Source organism: Sarcophilus harrisii, chromosome 2, assembly GCF_902635505.1.
Source record: "Sarcophilus harrisii chromosome 2, mSarHar1.11, whole genome shotgun sequence".
Lineage (NCBI taxonomy): Eukaryota > Metazoa > Chordata > Mammalia > Dasyuromorphia > Dasyuridae > Sarcophilus > Sarcophilus harrisii.
Window position 1 is genome coordinate 361592468 of NC_045427.1, and position 18807 is coordinate 361611274.

Below are 18807 nucleotides of genomic sequence, written 5' to 3' on the forward strand. Positions count from 1 at the left end.
CTATGGTTCTATCTTTATATCAAAGAAATCATCTAGCTTTCATTCAATTCAAATAATATTTGGATCAATATATTGGAGGAATTTATGGAAAATAATCATGGTAACATTGGAAATAGGACAAGATTTTTATAAAAATTAGACATTTAGCAAATTACATTAATTTATCAGTTTTAAGCATTTTTGAATTTAAAGTTTAGATAAATATATAACCTAATTTTTTATCTTGTACATGTGCTTCAAGTATCCTTGATCAAAACTTTATACTTCATATGTAATTTGGTTAGCGAATGTTCTTCCATGTCCTTTATTCTCACATATTTCCTATAAGTCATTCAGTATATTTGATTCTGGTACTGTCATATTTCTAACATTCATCCCTTCCTTTCCACATTTAAATGCCACCTTTCTAGCCAAGAATCTCATCATCTCATATCTGAATTATTGCAATAACTTCCTAATGACTCCATCGTTTATCACCTTTATACTGCATATTAATTTCAGTCTGATCATCTTCCTTAACCTTAATTTTACTGGATCATTCATCTATCCAAAAGCCCTTTTCATTTATTTTCCACTGCATCAAGTCTAACCTCCCTTGCCTGTCTTTTACCCTAGATGGCTTTATTTGCCATTATTTCCTAATAGAGATGCTTTAGTCTGATAAGGTTGGTCTTTGTACAATCTAGCAAATATATTCTGCTCAATCCTTCCTTTGGCCATCCTTTGTATATTTCCTTGTGTGTTAAAAATTCTTGAAAGCCACACTTAAATGTCATTTTCTAATGGAAGCTTTTCCTGTTTATCATGGAATTTTAGAATCCATAAGAAACTTTAGAGGTCATCTTGTCTAGCTGCTTTCTTAGGCTTGAATCTTTCCTTTTTCTGAATAAATTCCAATACTTAAAATCTTTCTCAAGACCACAATTATAATTGAACTGCCTTACATGCCTTGATAAGTGAAAGACAATATGGTGTCTATTAAAAACATTGATCTTGGAACCCAAAGAACTGCATGTATATTCTGGCTCCAATAATTACTCAGCTGTATGAACTTGGTTAAGTATCTTAAAACTTTTTAAGCTTTGGTTTCCTCACTGATAAAATGAGGGAATACTATTTGTACTATACAAACTACAGAGCACTATAAGTATGAGTTAAAATTATTACTATCATTATTGTTTTTGTCATTATTATGTGTTAGTCATAACTCCTGAATTAAATTCTAATTTAATGAGAGCAAATATACTAATTTCATGGGTGATTGTTATATATAATATAGAATATAATAGAAAATTGTCTTGAAAGTGCCCTGTGAGATCAACTACTTGTCGCTTAAGTTACTCATTATATTCAGTATAAAATTATAGTTTTAAATTATATTCACAAATCTAAATATTCTGAGGCATGATATATTTAAAATATGGTACATTAAGGGTCTCTGTGACAGTAGTTTTGCTTATTTCAATAATACTGATGTTCAGATTTAACATTAGAGTTAAAGTTGCGAAGTTACTAAATATTAGTGATCAAAAGTAAAAAAATTATTAAGATAGTTTTTGAAAAAGAACTGCTTTAGTCAACTGAAATTTTGGCTTATGCAAATTGGATAAAAAAAGCCCCACCAAACAAACAAAAAAAGCTAGATTCAATAAACCAATGGCTAATATATACAATAGGATCTAAAAGCACAAAATTCTAGAGTGACAGAAGCAAAAACAATTGGAGACCTTAGGCCAATGTATTTAGAAATGAAGGCCAATCCAATAATTTTTTCATTAAGGAATAAATATTGCTGGATGAAATGAATGAATGAATGAGGTCCATATCCATATAGCTTTTAAAATACCCCAATAAAATAAAATTTTGAGAAAGAGAAAAAAATTAGGTCATTCCCACAACATTAAAAAATTAGGTATACATAAAATAAAAATTTATGAAATGTACAAATATTTCATACAATAATTTATAAAATGTTTAAGTTTACTTATAAAGCAATTCTATATTACTAAAGTATTAGGTTTATTCAAAGATATTTTTGTTTATTGAAAATTCACCTACTAAACAAAAAGGAGCCAAGGAAAAGCAATGCTTTTTCAGACATACATTAGAGCAACAGCAAGCAACCACCAAATCTACAGGCTTTTTAGTAGGGATATTTCAGCAGAAGTGCAGGATATAATTTCAAACACAATGGGCATCCAGGGATTGCCATATAGCTCTCTTAAGATTTTTTTTAAAGATAAGTTCTTAGTATCTGCCAAGATAAACCAAGATCCAAATTATAGCCTCTAATTGGAATATATCCAAGAAGACACTTACAAATGCTTTTAAGAAAGTAAATTGAAGTGGATTATATTGCCAAAAAAAATTCATACAGGAAGACTTTGTGTTTGCCTGTATGAAAAGGAAGTTTCTATAGCTTGGTATTGTAATAGTTTTTGCTCAGAGAGCTATGAGGTTTCAGAGGTGAAGCCTACCTTTGCAGTGTGTCACACGGCGTTTCCCTTGTGATTTCAGAGACAGAGACAGAAGTGCTTGATAAAGAGATGTTCAAGTATAACAAGACTGCCCTGATCCCTGCTCTATCATTTGTTCACCTATTTTCAGTCAGAGGCTACCCTATCAATTGATTAAATATTGACCATTCAAAGGATGGTTATAAGTGCATTCAGTACAAAGTTCTTTGAAGTGCCCATGATATACTTCTATGACGCATTATTTCATCAGGTTGGGTACAATCTCTCCATGATTTAGTAGACAATTTAATAAATGATTGTGGCCAAAGGGAAAAAAATCAATCAGTTTCTATCAGTGGTTTGATGATAAGCCTCTCTGAACTTTTGCTTAGTCAGATTCTCAGACCATAAACATACAGTTCATTGCTGGGCCATACACAAAGACTTTCCAGCTTGGTAGAACCTTGGCAGAGCTTGTAGTCCCCTGGAATTACCTATGATAAGCAAGGATCACCTCCATACTATGATGAGGAATTAGACAAAGATAGCAGTGGAAGATGATAAAATGAATACTGACAATTTTCTTTTCAAAATATTCTATTTTAGTTATTTTAAGAAAAAGTAAAATTAAATTTGTTTCTTCAACTTGGATACTTAAGAAAAGTGTCTGCATTTTCAATGCAATTTAAAATAAGGTTAATACACTAAAGTAGCATTTCCCTTATTATGAAATGTGTTAAAAGAAAAAAAATAGATGTTTATAGGTATATATTAACTATTAGTGTGCAGTATAGGAAATCAAAAGGCAAAAAAAAAAAAGTTACTTTTAGACAGGGTTATAATTTGATGCATCAGAAGCTTCCCCTTTTAAAGAAATGCAAATGTTTATGAAAGAAGTCTGGTTAGTAACAAAGGAAACAGAAGCCCTTTATCTTTCAACATAGAAAATCCTGTTATAGCATGGGCAGTGGCAATTCAATCTTCCCCCATATTGCCAAATTAAAGTACCTTAAATCCAGTTTGGAAAGGGACCAATTACAGGGTTAAGAGTCTCTAGAACCTTTAAAATCTTGGTCTCGCTGTTAATGACCAAAAAAAGAGTACCAATTATTATCTGAATCACTTGATAATTGGGAGCTAAGCCGACATTGTATACTTGTCTTACATAATCTCCACCATACAAATGTTATAGTCTTATCAGTGAATTCAGTGACAAAAGGGTTCTAAATGCTCAGATTCTGTATTTCTGAAACCTTTTGTTTGTATTAATATCTCTAGATTTGAAGAAGCAAGGATATATAAAATAAAATAAAACCAGACCTACCTGCACTGAAAATTGGTTCCTTGGGTTTGCTATAGAAATAAAACAGAAAATAAAATTAAATATTGAGTCTCTGGGATATAATATACTCAACATTCATAATAAGCATGTTATCATCAGTTGCAGTAATTCATTTCATTTAAAGATCGCGTAAATTTATTTTGCTCTATCACTAATGAATAAACTGAATAAGTTTTGGCATATGCATGTGATAAAATAATAATGTGCTTTTTAAGAAATATGAAAATAGATCATTTCAAAATGATATGGAAAGACATGAACTGATACAGAGTAGAGTAAAAATAATTTATATTGTAATTTCAATATTATAAAAATTAACTAATTTAAACGTTATTATAATTTTATGAAGAATAAAATGATCAAAACCAGGAGAACAAGTATATATAGATGATTTACAGCATATTTGTATACCCAAGTAAATACAAATTTCATATACACACAAATACAGTAAGACTGTAAAGCTATAAGATCAATACAATGACTATTTATGATTTTAAAGTAAGAATCAGACTATACACCTCCTGGAAGAGAGAACAATTTAATGGTGCAAAACAAGACTTACTTTGTACACAAACAATGATGGAATTTGTTATGCTTTATTATGTATGTTTGTTACAAAAAATATGTTTCTTTTCTTTTTTTTTTAGTCAATGGGTGAAACAGGGAGAAGAAACAGTTAATTTTTTGGTAAAAATTTTTTTAAATAGAGAAGATGGAGGTGCTATTAATGTGGAATGTAGCATGCACTAGGTTGTTAGTCTTGTTTTATTTTGTTAAAAGTGACTTCTCATATGATTGATGTAATTTTTTTAAATTAGAGCTTTTTATTTACAAAGCATATATGCATGGGTAATTTTTCTAAAATTGACCTTTGCATAACCTTTTGTTGCAAATTTTCCCCTCCTTCTCCCTGCCCCTTCCCCTATCTGGCAGGTAGTCCAATACATGCTAAATATGTTGAAATACATGTTAGATCCAATATATGTATACATATTTTACAGTTATCTGGTTGTGCAAGAAAAATCAGATCAAGAAGGAAGAAAAAGAAAAACTGAAAAAACCAAAACCAAAAACAAAATGCAAGCAATTAATAACAGAGAAAGTGAGAATGCTCTCTATGTGTGTTCCATACTCAGTTCCCACGGTTCTCTCTCTGGGTGTAGATGGCTCTCTTCATCACTGAACAATTGGAACTAGTTTGAATCATCTCATTGTTGATGAGAGCCATGTCCATCAGAATTGATTATTATTATAATCTTGTTGCTGAAGTGTATAATGATCTGATTCTGCTCATTTCACTCAGCATCACTTCATGTAAGTCTCTCCAGGTCTCTCTGAAATCATCCTGCTGATCATTTCTTATAGAACAATAATATTCCATAACATTCATATACTGTAACTTATTCGGCCATTCTCCAATTGATGGGCATTCATTCAGTTTCCAGTTTCTGGCCAGTGCAAAGAGGGCTGCCACAAACATTCGTGCACATACAGGTCCCTTTCCTTTCTTTATGATCTCTTTGGGATATAAGCCCAGTAGTAACACTGCTGGATCAAAGAGTATGCACAGTTTGATAACTTTTTGAGCATAGTTCCAAATTTCTCTCCAGAATGGTTGGATCTGTTCACAACTCCACCAATAATGTATTAGTGTCCCAGTTTTCCCACATCCCCTGCAACATTTGTCATTATCATTTCCTGTCATCCTAGCCAATCTGAGAGGTGTGTAGTGGTGTCTCAGAGTTGTCTTAATTTGCATTTCTCTGGTCAATAGTGATTTGAAACATCTTTTCATGTGGCTACAAATGATGTAATTTGCTAATATAATGTAAAAACAAAATACATCAATAAAATCTTATTTTATTAAAGAGAAAAGTTCACCAACTGCTTTATCAATAACCTTTATGCAGAAGGAACCCTTAATATATCTAGTTCTGAGTTGCCTTCTGAGTTTAAGATCCACATCTCTGTCTATACCAGAGTTTAACTGGATTTAATTACCATTTCTATGCTGATGATTCTCAGATCTATCTATCTTGCCCCAACATATCTTTTGACCTCCAATTTCACATTTCTAGATATCTTTCAGATATCTCAAAATGGATATCCAGTAGATCTTAAACTCACCATGTTCAAAATGGAACTCATTACTTCCCTGTAAACCTTACCTGCCCTTTACACTCAACTACTCTTCCCTATTACTATAAAGACAACTGGTTTGCAACCTAAACTCCTCACTGTATCTCGCCTATCTTTGTAACATCTCTCAAACACGCCCCCTCCTTTCCTCTGGGCAGGGCCCCACCTCCTCATGCTTGGACTACTCCCGCAGTTTCTCTGCCCTTCCATGATTTCCTAAAATACAGGTCCTATCAGGTCCTCTCTTCCTGCCTTCAGGTGCGGATACAAAAAACTGCTTGCCATTCCAAATTCTTTGTACCTTTGCCTCTGCCTTTTCATTCTACTTTTCTGCTCTACACTTACTACTGGACTGAGTGACACTGGCACACTGGCTACTCCACAGTCAAGCCACTCCATCTCCTGGCTCTGAGCATTTTCTCTGGGTGTCTCCCATACCTGGATTGCCCTTTCTCTCCTTCTTGGCCTACAGAGCTCCCTCGCTTCTTTCAGGTCCCAACAAAAATCTCATCTTTTCCTGCAAGTCTTCTCCACCCCTTCCTAATTCTGGTGATTTCTCTCTGTTATTTATTTCCTACTTATCCTGAGTGTAGCTTGTACTGTATATATTTGTTTGTGTGTTATCTTCCTCCACTAACTGTAAGCTCTTTCAAGACAGGGACCTCTTTTTTAAAATTTATGCCTCTTATTTTTTTTTTTTTTTTATTCCTAGCACTTAGTATAGTGCCTGGCATATGGTAGGTGCTTTAAAAATGCTGAATGATTGATTGATTAGAGGATAATTCTACTTGAATGTCCTACAAGCACCTCTAAATTGAACCTGTCCCAAACCCAGTTCATTATTTTTCCTTTTAAATCTACTTTTATTCATTTCACTCAATCTCCCATGTTTTTGTTCTCTATGACTTTTCTCTTTCATCTCTCATGTCACAGTTTTTACATTTATCTACCTGATTCTTATTGTCACCATATTAATATAGAGCCTGATTAACATCTACACAACTATTGTAGTAGTTTCTTAACAGCTAGGGCTATCTTCACTTTTTCTTTTAACCTTCCAAATCATCCCTTACAAGCTACCAGACAATTTCTTTATGCATAAATCTTGTTACATGGATCCTTCATTTAAGAGTAAAATGTAAAATGCTAGTCTAATCCTAGTCTAAACTAGGATTCAAAGTCATTTATCATGACATCTTTCCAGTCTTCTCTTGTGTTATTTCTTTCCATGTAACCCATGGTCTAATCATATCAAACTACTTATCATTATTTGTAAATACCACCATTCTCCCTACAGCCAACACACATTTTCCCATTTTCTTTCCTTTGTTTATGATATCTCCTATGCCTATATCTTTGCTATCTACAAAATTCCTATTTATAATTTAAAGATAATATTATGATTAAAGAAAGCCTACTTGAATTCATTTAGTTGGTAAGGACTTTTCAAACCAGTTTACCTGAACCTCACATAAAATACTTTAATCCTTTATTATGCCTTAATTATGGGTATGGACCATGGAATAGGGGGCCTACCTCAGAATAAAGAAGACCTGAATTTAATACATCCCACTGATACAAATTGATTGTGTGACCCTGGGAAAAAATCATTTATCTTCACAGTATTCTGAACAACTTTTTAAAAGACTTCAAGTTATAGAACAAAAATTGTTTGATAAAGAGGGATCTTTTTTTTTCAAATCAGAAGTTCTCTATCTAGTGAAATCACACCTCCTTTCCCAAATTTGCATGTGTCACATCTTGATCCATGAAAATAAGGACTATGCTATAGTGAAACTTAATACGTTAATTAGAAATGAGTATCATACTCTGTACAGAATAGAGATTTAATAAGTATTAACTTTAACTGAATGCAGTTAATTAAAAGAGAAAGAAAAATACTGATAAGGGATGATTTCTTAAAAATGGCTACTGTTATGACACACATGCATACATTCTCCCAATTTCAACATAAATGTTGGCCTAATATATTTGAAAACTTAAGATTACACAGCATCAAGAATTAGATAGTTCTTCCAACACCATTTGATCACAAAAATCTAGAAAATACAACAAATTAAATCCTAATCAGAAATCGAAGGAAAACAATTACAGCGATGTTTTTTTTTCCCCACACAGAGCTGGTTATATATATAAGGAGACAAATAAAAGATTTCTGTACACTGGTGACAGAATCTGGTCAAGGATGTGCCATTTCAGTACAAAACAAGAAAGAGTTCTAGATTCATACTCTGACCTTGTGAAATATTTGGGAAAATGTTCCAAGTCAGTTCTGTTGTTCACTATCATAGATCCAGGGTGGATTGAGAGAAAGGGACCTCTGCCTAAGATTGACATTTCTGAATTGAGCCCTCAGCTATGTTATGATTTAGAAAAAATTCAGAAGCAAACAGTGTGATTCTAACACCAGGACCTGAGCAGGGTCCTAGTTCTATTCTCTGTCCCAGTGTAAAGGCTAAAGGGGGAATAAACAGGGAAGGAATCCCAGAACAAAGGGAATCCTGTAGTTCTGTCACTCTGAATTAGCAAAGATTTTTAGCAGTCTGAATAGATAGTGGTTGAATCCAGCAGCACTCTTTTGGAATTTCTAACCTGGACAAATCAATAGGAGTACTGTGCAGACCCAAACCCAGGTCAGAAACTTGCAGAATTAAGATCAAGAGCATAATTGTCCTGTTATCATATTACTTTGAGAAGAATGAAAGCTTATACACGCCCACCCTGAGCTATCTCTGGGATTCTGAAATAGCATAACATTCAAAACTCCAGGAAAGCAGCAAACTCAGGAAGACAAAATCTCAGCTCTGAGATTTCCCCCAAAATCTGCAGAGTCTGGCCTTAACCTAAAATCAGAAGTGGGTTGGAAGAATGAACAAACAAACAGACAATGATCTACTATAGTGGCAGGAAATCTTAAGACAAACTGAGAAGTAGAGAATGTCTGTAAAATATCTACAAAAATATTTGCAATGTCTGTAAAATATCTATGTCCTCAAAGAAAAACTTTGCATAGGCATAAGTCCAAAGAGAATTCTTAAAAGAAATCAAAGTTTTTGAAAGAATTAAGAATGCTATAGAAAAATAGGGAAAGTAATGAGAGCTTTGGAAGAAAGGTTTAGAAAGAGAATTATTAGCTTGGAAGAAGAGGTACAAAACTTTATCCAAAATAGAAAAAAATCTCCCTAAAAATTAGAAATAATCAAATAAATGCCAATGACTCCGTGAAACAATAAAACAAAATCAAATGCCAAAAAATAGAAGAAAATAAAAGGTATCTCAAAGGAAAACAACTGATCTGAGAGACAGAGGAGAAAAAATTTAAGAATCAAAACTATTGATAAAAAAAAGCTTAGACATCATATTTCAAGAAATCATAAAAGAAAAATACCCAGAACTCTTAGAACTGGAGGGCAAGGTATGTGCAAAAAGAATTTAACAGATACTCATCTCCTGAGAGAAACCCCAAAATGAAAAGTCCCAGGAATATTTTAACCTAAATATAAAAACTTCCAGGTAAAAGAAAAAAAAAATAACGTAAACAGCCAAAAGGAAAGAATTTAAGCATTGAGAAACAACAGTCAGAATCACACATGATTTAGAAATCAACACTATTAAGAGTGATGAACTTGGAATACACTATTCCAGAAGAGAAAGGACATAAGCTTATAAATAACTTACTCAGCAAAACAGTATAATCCTATGGGGGAGGGAGGGGAAATGGACTTTAACAAAATACATTTTCAAGCATTCCTGATGAAAAGATCAGAGCTGAATATAAACTTTGAAATATAAATACAGGAATCAAAAGAATCAAACAAATAAAAAAGTAAACATGTATGAGCAATCATAAGGGACTCAACAAAAATAAACTGTTTACATTCTAATATTGGGAGATGATATATGTACCTGAGGACTTTCTCATAATTGAGAATCATAGGGGAAATCTGATTAGATAGAGTATTTGGGAATGTTTCTGTTATATTTATATGATCTTTAAAAATGAATGGAAAGGAAGGTTGAGAGAATTTACTAGTGGAAAGAAATAGAAGAGGAAGGATTAGAAAAATTATCTCATATAATTTTTGTGTGCAAGTAGAAATCTATATAAATACAGAGGAAGTGGTATAGTGAACCCCACTGTCATCTAGATTGATCAAAGAAGAAAAGAATATAAACACAAACATACATACACACAGAGCTGGTTAAAGAAATTCAGCCAGATCCCAATGAATATAAAATAATGAATTCCCAGAAGAAGTTCCACTACATATTTCCAATAATCATATTTATGTAGTTATAAGTTCAAATAATGGAAATTCAATTACATGTAACAGCTTCAGGGGATTTATTGCTCATATTAATTAGGATCTACTAGTACATTTCACTGAAGAGAGAAACAGTTGGGAAAGGAGAGAAAGTAAAGGAGAAAATAAGATGAAAGGTACATTAAAACAACTAGATAGTATAGTGGATAGAACACTGGACCTAGAGTCAGGAAGACCTAAGGTCATAACTATTCTCAGATATCATTTACTAACAAGCTGTGTGATCCTGGGTAAATCACTTAATCTCTGCCTCATCAGTTTCTTCTGTAAAACAGAATAACAACATTTACCTCCCATGTTGTTGTGAAAATAAAATGAAATAATGTTCAGAAAGCATGCAAATCTCATAAAAGTTAGCTATTAGGATTAATCCTAAACAAAACAAAGTCTAATAAGGATAGATTTCAAAGAGCAGCTTAATAAAAAAGAAAGGATAAGAATCTGCTATTGGGCTTGGATAAATAAAAGAAAAATGGGATATGAGAACAGAACTAAATCTAAAGAGCTGGTGTTGATTTCATTTCTTATCTCCTTTTTCAGTATAATCAAGAGAGTGAGAATCAAAGAGGACAAGTATAAGAAAATAGGATGGAGGGGAAATACACAATTAATTTAATATGAATAGCATGAACTTATCCATAAAACAGAAGAGAAAAGAAGAATTAGAAAGCAGAATCCAATTAATATACTGTTTACCAAAAAAAACCATGTTTGAAACAAAATGATGTTCAAAAAAATGTTTTTATTGAATCTATTATGCTTTGATGGCCTAAAAAGGCAGGAATAGCTATCATGAGCTCAGATAAATAGAGTTAATCAAATGAGATGAACCGGGAAACTACATTTTATTGAAAGGTATCCTGGACACCTTTTAATTGTCAAACATTTATGTTTCATATACAGTTGTATCAAATACTTAAAGGAATAGTTAAATGAAGAAATACATGAAGAAATAGATAATAAAAACTATGATAGTGAGGGATATCGATTTTCCCCTCTCAGATGCAGAAAAATCTAACAAAAAAATGGATTATGACAGAACAGAATTTAGAAAAGTTAGAGATGATAGACCTTTAAAGATTATTGAATGGGAACAGAAAGATAGATAAATAAGAGTTAGATAGACAGATAGAGAGATGGTTAGATCAATCCGTTGTGTATGACACCTTTATCAATATTGATCAGAAAAGCAAAAATACTAAATACATCTTTTATGGACCAAAATGTAATAAAATTTATTTTAAGTTAAACTTAAGTTAAACCCTGTTTCCCTTAAAATTAAAAACAAACTCTTTTACTTGGCATTCAAAGTACTTAATTTACTTCTAACCTAACTTTACAGAGTGATTCATAATACTCCCCATAGGCACTCTTATCAATTGTTTTCTATCATGTCCAACTCTTCATGATCTAATTTTGGATTTTCTTGGCAAAGATACTGGCCATTTCTTCCTTCACTAAATTTTACAGAGAAGGCTAATGGGATCTTGAAGGATGAACACCATCTTTCTTCGCTTCTACCTCTCCAAGTTTCCTTACAGGCTCACCTCACATACCATTTCCAAGAAAGCTTTCGAGAGACCTCCCCTCACTAATGTTCTCCATTCCACCCCAATTACTTAATATGTATGTATATGTGTGCATTTGTATATATGTATATGAATGTGTATGTCCTCCCTCACTTAAATACAACTCACTTGTATGTCATGGCATCATCTCCCTGATGTCATGGTCCTTTTCAAGAATGAAGGACAAAAAACATGTCCTAATTACTTTTTGTATGTGTCTATGTATAAACACACACACATATCTTCATGCTCAATGTCCAGCATATTATCTAACACTTAGTATGGACTTACTAAATGCATGTTGGACTGAAATTAATATAAATGTGGCCTATTATTATTAGGAATCTGAATTATAACAATTTACACATATCTTGAAATCTCTAAAGAGTTAAACTAGAGATTCTTAATTTATAAAAAGCTTCCATATGATTTTATTCAAACAAATAATTTCAATGTGAATATTTCCCATTTTAATGGATAAAACTGATGTGATTTGAGCACCAAAATGATGTAAGTAATGTAGACACCAGATGATAGTAGGTACCAAAGTTGGAGTTTAGTCATGTGTAGAATCCACATTGGCCATTATCTTTGGCAAAAGGTATATTTATTTAAAGAAGAGGTTACAGACAAAATGAAGGAATATAACAGACACTGGAAAAGGTAAATATGAATTAAGAGTTGGGAGAACATATGGAAGACAAGTTCCTCAACAGAACTTACAATTACCCAATAGAAAGAAAGCACCCCATGAGGTTGCGACATGCCCTTAGCTGCCAGGCTAAATTCTGAAAGGGTACACTGAGCACCCTGAAAGAATTAATTAGTTGTAAGGAGAAGTGGGATTGGGAAGCATAGTGGAGTTATTAGAATTACCATGTAGCATGGGGTAGAAGATGATAAATAGAAAACCACCACAAAGCAGAGTGCCATGGCAGACTAACCAAAAGGAGAGTAGCAGCCATGGGATGACCCATTAGTAAATTTTATAGGGAAAATTTAACATCAGGGACATGACTAGGATTTCTGACAGGGCATAGCAAGGTACAGCTTGAGACCTCTACAGAGGATGGATCTTGGGGATTTGACGTTACGTGGATTTCAGACTGGACAATTTCCCCAGAAGGTGGGACCATGGGGCTAAACTGATCTCTATCAGTGATTTCTCCCAACTTGTCTCAGGGATCAATTCATTAGTTTCTTTCTGTACAAAATACCATTTAGAATCTCATCAAAATTATATGCTCTGAAATTTGCTCATAACTTATGTTCGAATATAGTAATTTTCATAAAAACCCACTTTTAAAAAGATATAAAAAATCTTATTAAAGATATTAAAAGCTTTATTTTAGCCAAATCAATAGTTGATTATAAGTAAACAAAGTCAATTAAAAAAAAAAAAAACCCAAAGCTCTTAAGTGGAGATTGTTTCTATAGATCTTAAACTCAAATTTTGGGATAAATAAATATGTGAATTTATGCTTTATGTTCAGGTTTAAACTAGATGACATTTAAGGTTCCTTTCTGTTCTAAATCTGTGATACTATGGTTTTCCTTTATTCTGGTAGTCTGATGTAGTTTCAAAGCATGATATATAATTTAAAACTGTTTGCCACTAGGTGGCATTATTTAGTTTTATATATTTTGGGTGTTAATTCTAAATTTATAGGCCTTATATATTAATCATATATGCTTGTTATAATCTTGTCATTTGGTAAGAACTTATATTTTTTCAAAACTTTTCTTGAAATTTTGGGAATCTATGCATTGCATTATTTTTTCATGTAATGTTTTCTTCAAATGCAAAATTGGAGGACTTTCGGCTAATAAAGATGATTTTAGTTTTAAACTGATATTGGTTTTAGTCTACTGATAAGAGTACATAACGCACTCAAAGAGGAAAAAAATAGCTATTCGTATTTATTAAAAATGTAACTAATTTTAATTCTAAAGTAAGCCTAAGCTATATATTAAAATAAAACTGAAGAAGTTAATGGCATTTTATATTTTCCTATCATGTAAAAATTCTTTTTTTTTGTTTTATTTAAGAATCACTTAATGACTATTAGATAAGACTGTCTTAATTTTGTTGGAAGGAGAGATTCAAAGACATTCTCCCACCAACACCCATCTCTGATATAAGGAGACACAGTGGTGCAATGGTAATATACTAGATTTGGATTTAGAAAATTTGGTCACCAGTTTTGGCACCAGCATTTTATATATATGATTGTACAAACAATATTATTTCTCTATATCTTGGTACCTACCTGCTTTAAAGGTGGTTGTGAGAAAAGCAACTACTTTCTATGGTCAGAAACTTTTCTTGTTGTCTACTCCTTTTCCTAGTTTATTACTCAGCTTTTAATTCTTTCTTAAAGTAGGGCTCTGTTTCCAGGGTGGAGGGAGCACTGTCCCAAGCTTAGGGGTTTTATGCAGCTGTTTTCAGAGATCCTATCCAGTACTTAACCACAAGCACTCTCTTCTGCCCTGGAATTGTTAGGAGTGCCCTCATCCCACTGAGGCTATAAGACCTAGTAGGCTAAAGTAACAGAATCCTGCTTTGCTGGTGCTGAACCGGGATTAGGGTTGTGCAGCAGCAGTTTGTACTGGGATTAAGTGCTAAACTCCCATTCAGTTGCCAGAGAATTGACTTTCTAAGTTCTTTATTTCTGCCTCTTGGAATCCTTGTTTTCCTTCAAGATTTTGTTCAAGTATTCTTGTTTACAGGAAGTCTTTCCTAGTTCTGGCAACACCTAGTGCCTTCTTTTCCCACTATAATCTGTCCACTCAGATTTCAAATTAATCATTCTAAAGACAAGCCTGACCATATCATCTCCCTAATAAATAAATTCAAGTGGCTTCTTATTTTCTCTACTATCAAATATAAAATCTATTTGATACTCAAAGTCCTTTATAATTTGGGTTCCTCCTACCCTTCTCAGGCTTTTTAAAAATAACTTATTCCCACAAACTCTGTGATCCTTCACTGGATCCTTCCTGTTCTTAAACAAGATACTTCATCTCATGACCAGGATAATTTCACTCTTTTCCATATCTGCCATATCTCCCTTTGGTCTTTTCCTTCAAGTTCCAGTTAAAATATCACCTTTTAAAGGAACCTTTTCCAATGCCCCTCCATGGCTTACCTCCAATTTATGATGTATAAACAATTACTGTAAATAGTTGTTTGCATGTTGTCTCCCCTTTATACTGTGTGCCCTTGAAAGCAGAGACTGCCTTACAACTTTCTTTTTATTCCCAGGGTTTAGCACATTATAGATGTTTACTAAGTGCTTAATGGTTGACTGATTGACTTGAAGGCAAGTTTCACTTCTGTCTTTCTATTTTCAGTATTTACACAATGTCTGGCATATATTTAGTGTTTAATCAGTTAGTAATTGTTTACTTTCTTGATGAACTTTTCTTTATCATAAACAATTATATCATAACCTAGAATATTGCCTTAGTCGGGCAATATTCTTAACCTTATTTTACATGCCATGCGTCTCTTTGGCAGTTTAATAAAGTCTAATTACTACTGTGATCTGTTGCTTACATTCATAATTGAAGAAAATATTGAATGAAATATTGAACGTCTATTAGAGGTTGCTGAAAATGGAAATGTAATTCTTTTCCCATCCAAGTTCATGAACCTCCTAAAATCTATGTTGGGTGTCCATGGATTCCTGGTTGAAAAACTCTGAAAGACTGATGAGTATGATCATAGTAAATTATCTATTAGACTAGCTGGTACCCTAAAATACCTAATTACTATAGGGTACCATCATCATTCCAGTGTCAATGTCTCACTTGTTGCACATATATAGTTACAGGTTTAGATCTAATCTTAAAATGACCTTAAAGGCACTCAAGTCAAATGACCCCTTTTGGAGATGAGGAAACATGAAGCCTGGAGAAGTCAAATGACTTTCCCAAGACCTCACAACTGGTAAATGTTATAGGCAAGATGTGAAACCAGGTCTTTCTGACTCTAAGTCTAATGTATGAAATCAAACCTTATTGATTGATTCTATCTCTACACGACCAATCGCATGAGCTTATTTCATTCTCTCTTCTCATATCCTAGTTTAGGTATTAATAACCTTTCACCTGAACTACTTAAATAATCTCCTATTTGATCTCCCTGCCCCAAATATCTCCCCATCCTAATTTTGTTGTTGTCTGGTTACTTCAATGGAATACAACTCTTTGTGATCCTATTTGTTTTTTTTTTTTTTTTTTTTTTGGCAAAGATAAAAGAGTAATATGTTATTTTCTTCTCCAGCTTTTTTCCTCCCTCCCTCCCTCCCTCTCTTCCTTCCTTCCTTCCTTCCTTCCTTCCTTCCTTCCTTCTTTCCTTCCTTCCTTCCTTCCTTCCTTTTCTCCCTCCATTTCTTTATTTTTTTCTCTCTCTCCCCCTTCCTTCCTTCTTTTCTTTCCAGATGAAGAAACTGAAGCAAACAAGGTTAAGTGACTTGTTCAGGGTCACACAACTAGTAAGTGTCTGAGGCTGAATTTGAACTTGGGTCTTCTTGATTCCAGATTCAGTGCTCTGTCTACTGTGTCATCTAGCTGCAACATCTCTCCCACCCAATACATTTTCCAGGTAACTGCTCCAAATAGCTATGGTAATTTTCCTAAAGAACCAGGTTCAATCATTCAATAAATTCTCCAGTGGTTCCCATTACTTCTAGGATCAAATATAGACTCTTTTCTTTGGCATTTAAAACTCTTGAAAAACTGATTCTTTCCTGCCTTTCTAGTATAATTACACAGTTCTCCCCATCAGACTCTATGATCCATTCACAGAATCCTATTTGCTGTTTTACACAACACTCTATTTCCAGTCTCTATCAAACACTTTATGATCCATTCACAGAGTGCTATTTGCTGTTTTACACAACACTCTATTTCCAGTCTCTATGTCTTTGTGGACACTTAATGCCCCAAACACCTAGAATACCCTCACTCTCTTTATTTCTTCTTGGAATCCCTGATTTCTCTTAATGCTTGGTTCAAGTGCTACCTTCTGCAGAAGTCCTTTTTTGGTTCCCTTGGCTGCTAATGGCTTCTTTTTCAAAGTAACTTGTATTTGATTTGTATGTTATAAAAAATTATATGTGTATAATGCATGATAGCTCTTCAATTAGAAAGTGATCTCCTTGAAGGCTGAGATTACTTTGCTTTTTTGCAGAGGGAGGAATAATACTCAGTTATATTTTTCAGAAGTCTAATTAAATCCTCTTATAAATATCTTTAATGGAAATATTTACTCATTGCATTTACAAAAGCTGTGGGATTTCAAAGATAAAACAGGACTGAAGTTTGCACAATACAGAGATTCCTGTGGAAAGCTTTAATAAGAATCAGATGTACAGAAAAAGAGCCAAGTTTACACAAACACCCAGATCTAGATGTTTCAAGTCCACCTTTCAAAGTCTCCTTTTGAATTCAGAGGAAAATGATGTACAGTCACAAAACATTCATATTAATTCATGTTTACTTGGCCATTTCAGTTACATCAATTACATCAATACTAATAGACTCCACATAGTATTTCCATCTCATTATTATAATCCTGTGATAAGAAACACACTGATAAAAGTAATTCAAAAGTAGACTATTCCAATTATTTAGTTCATGAATGAAGCAATGACACACACAAAAATAAATATATCCAACATTCAGAAAAAGGCTATTGCTAAGCTTCAAAAACATTTCTGTGAAGTGATCTATAAGTGTCATCTAGGAATCAGAGGAACATATTTATAAACTTCTTTTACAGGAATACATCAGAATGTGCAACTTGGAAATCTGACAGCTTGTGGTTTACAATCATAGCTTTATGACTCAGCCTTCTCCCAAAATGAACATTTGAAAAAAAAAGTATCTAGCCTATGTGTATAAAATCCTTTCACAAATGGTACATGTGGCCATCATTTAAAATGACAAAGCAATTAGGCATAATACCAGATGTACATAATGAAATTGGTCTCATCTACATAAGAAATGTGCTATAGTTATATCTTTGCCAATTAAATGACATCAACTGAATTCAATTTTTAAGTAAGCTATTAAAATACCCTAATCTGGCTTTTATTCAATAGATACTACTATAAGAATAAAACCTTACTTTTTGTATAATAATTTATAAAAATTAGTTTCAGTGGAAAAAATTATATAAAAAAATCAAGGCTAAATGAATTTCATTAAATTAAGAAGTCCACTACACCATAGTTTTTATATAATGGTCAATTTCATTCAAATGTCAAAATTGCCATTTTCATTACACTTTGTTTTTCATAATAAATAAACATAAATTTGAATTTTTAGTACCCGATTTAAAATAATTTGTTAAAATTTATGCCAAATAAGTAATAAATTAAAATAGGATAAATTAACAATTGCAGCAACCCATTTGAAAACACAAATTTAGAAAAAAAGGGCAAAATTCTACACACTTAAGCAAATATACAGCAATGATCTGTATTACAACGAAAACTGAATGTTTCTCCCCTTAAATGTAAATATATTTGTGCAAACTGCAAATAAGAATTATTTTCAAATTTGTTTGACTGGATTTTGCTTTATTGTCAGCAGCCTGGAGATAACTGAAGCCAGAGATTTATAGGACGATAGATTTTTAAATTGGGAGGGGCCTTAGAGATTTATCCCTATCATTTCTATCATCCTTTCAAAAAATTTAGTCCTATTCTGAATTTTCCTAGTTTTACTGAGATAATTCCAATCTTTTCTCTTCTTCTCCTTTTTCCTTTATTTTTTTCTTCAAAAATGCCATTTATTATGAAATAACAAATAAAATAAATAAAAAACTAATTCTCTTGAAGGGAAAGGGAATATTGGGGGAAATGATAGTAATGTAATAAAAATATTAATAAAACTAATTAAAATAAAAGAATATTTTCCTGATGTTCACAACTACTGATGCTCTA

At 32.7% G+C, this 18807-nt stretch overlaps 1 protein-coding gene across 11 annotated transcripts in view; it reads right to left on the bottom strand.

The window, feature by feature from the left end:
* Positions 1-18807, bottom strand: part of EML1 (EMAP like 1) — a 267603-nt gene that overhangs the window by 80266 nt on the left and 168530 nt on the right. For 7 of the 11 annotated variants that reach the window (XR_004232102.1, XM_031953270.1, XM_031953268.1 and 4 more), the window contains 2 exons: positions 3781-3809; positions 2478-2504 (listed from right to left, as the gene is read on the bottom strand). Coding sequence is in view for 9 of the 11 variants with exons in the window: in XM_031953270.1 (XP_031809130.1) it covers positions 2478-2504; positions 3781-3809 (56 nt within the window). In the remaining 2 variants the exon portion in view is untranslated. The remainder of the gene's footprint in view (positions 1-2477; positions 2505-3780; positions 3810-18807) is intronic. The other 4 variants (XM_031953269.1, XM_031953267.1, XM_031953266.1 and 1 more) reach the window with 1 other exon arrangement.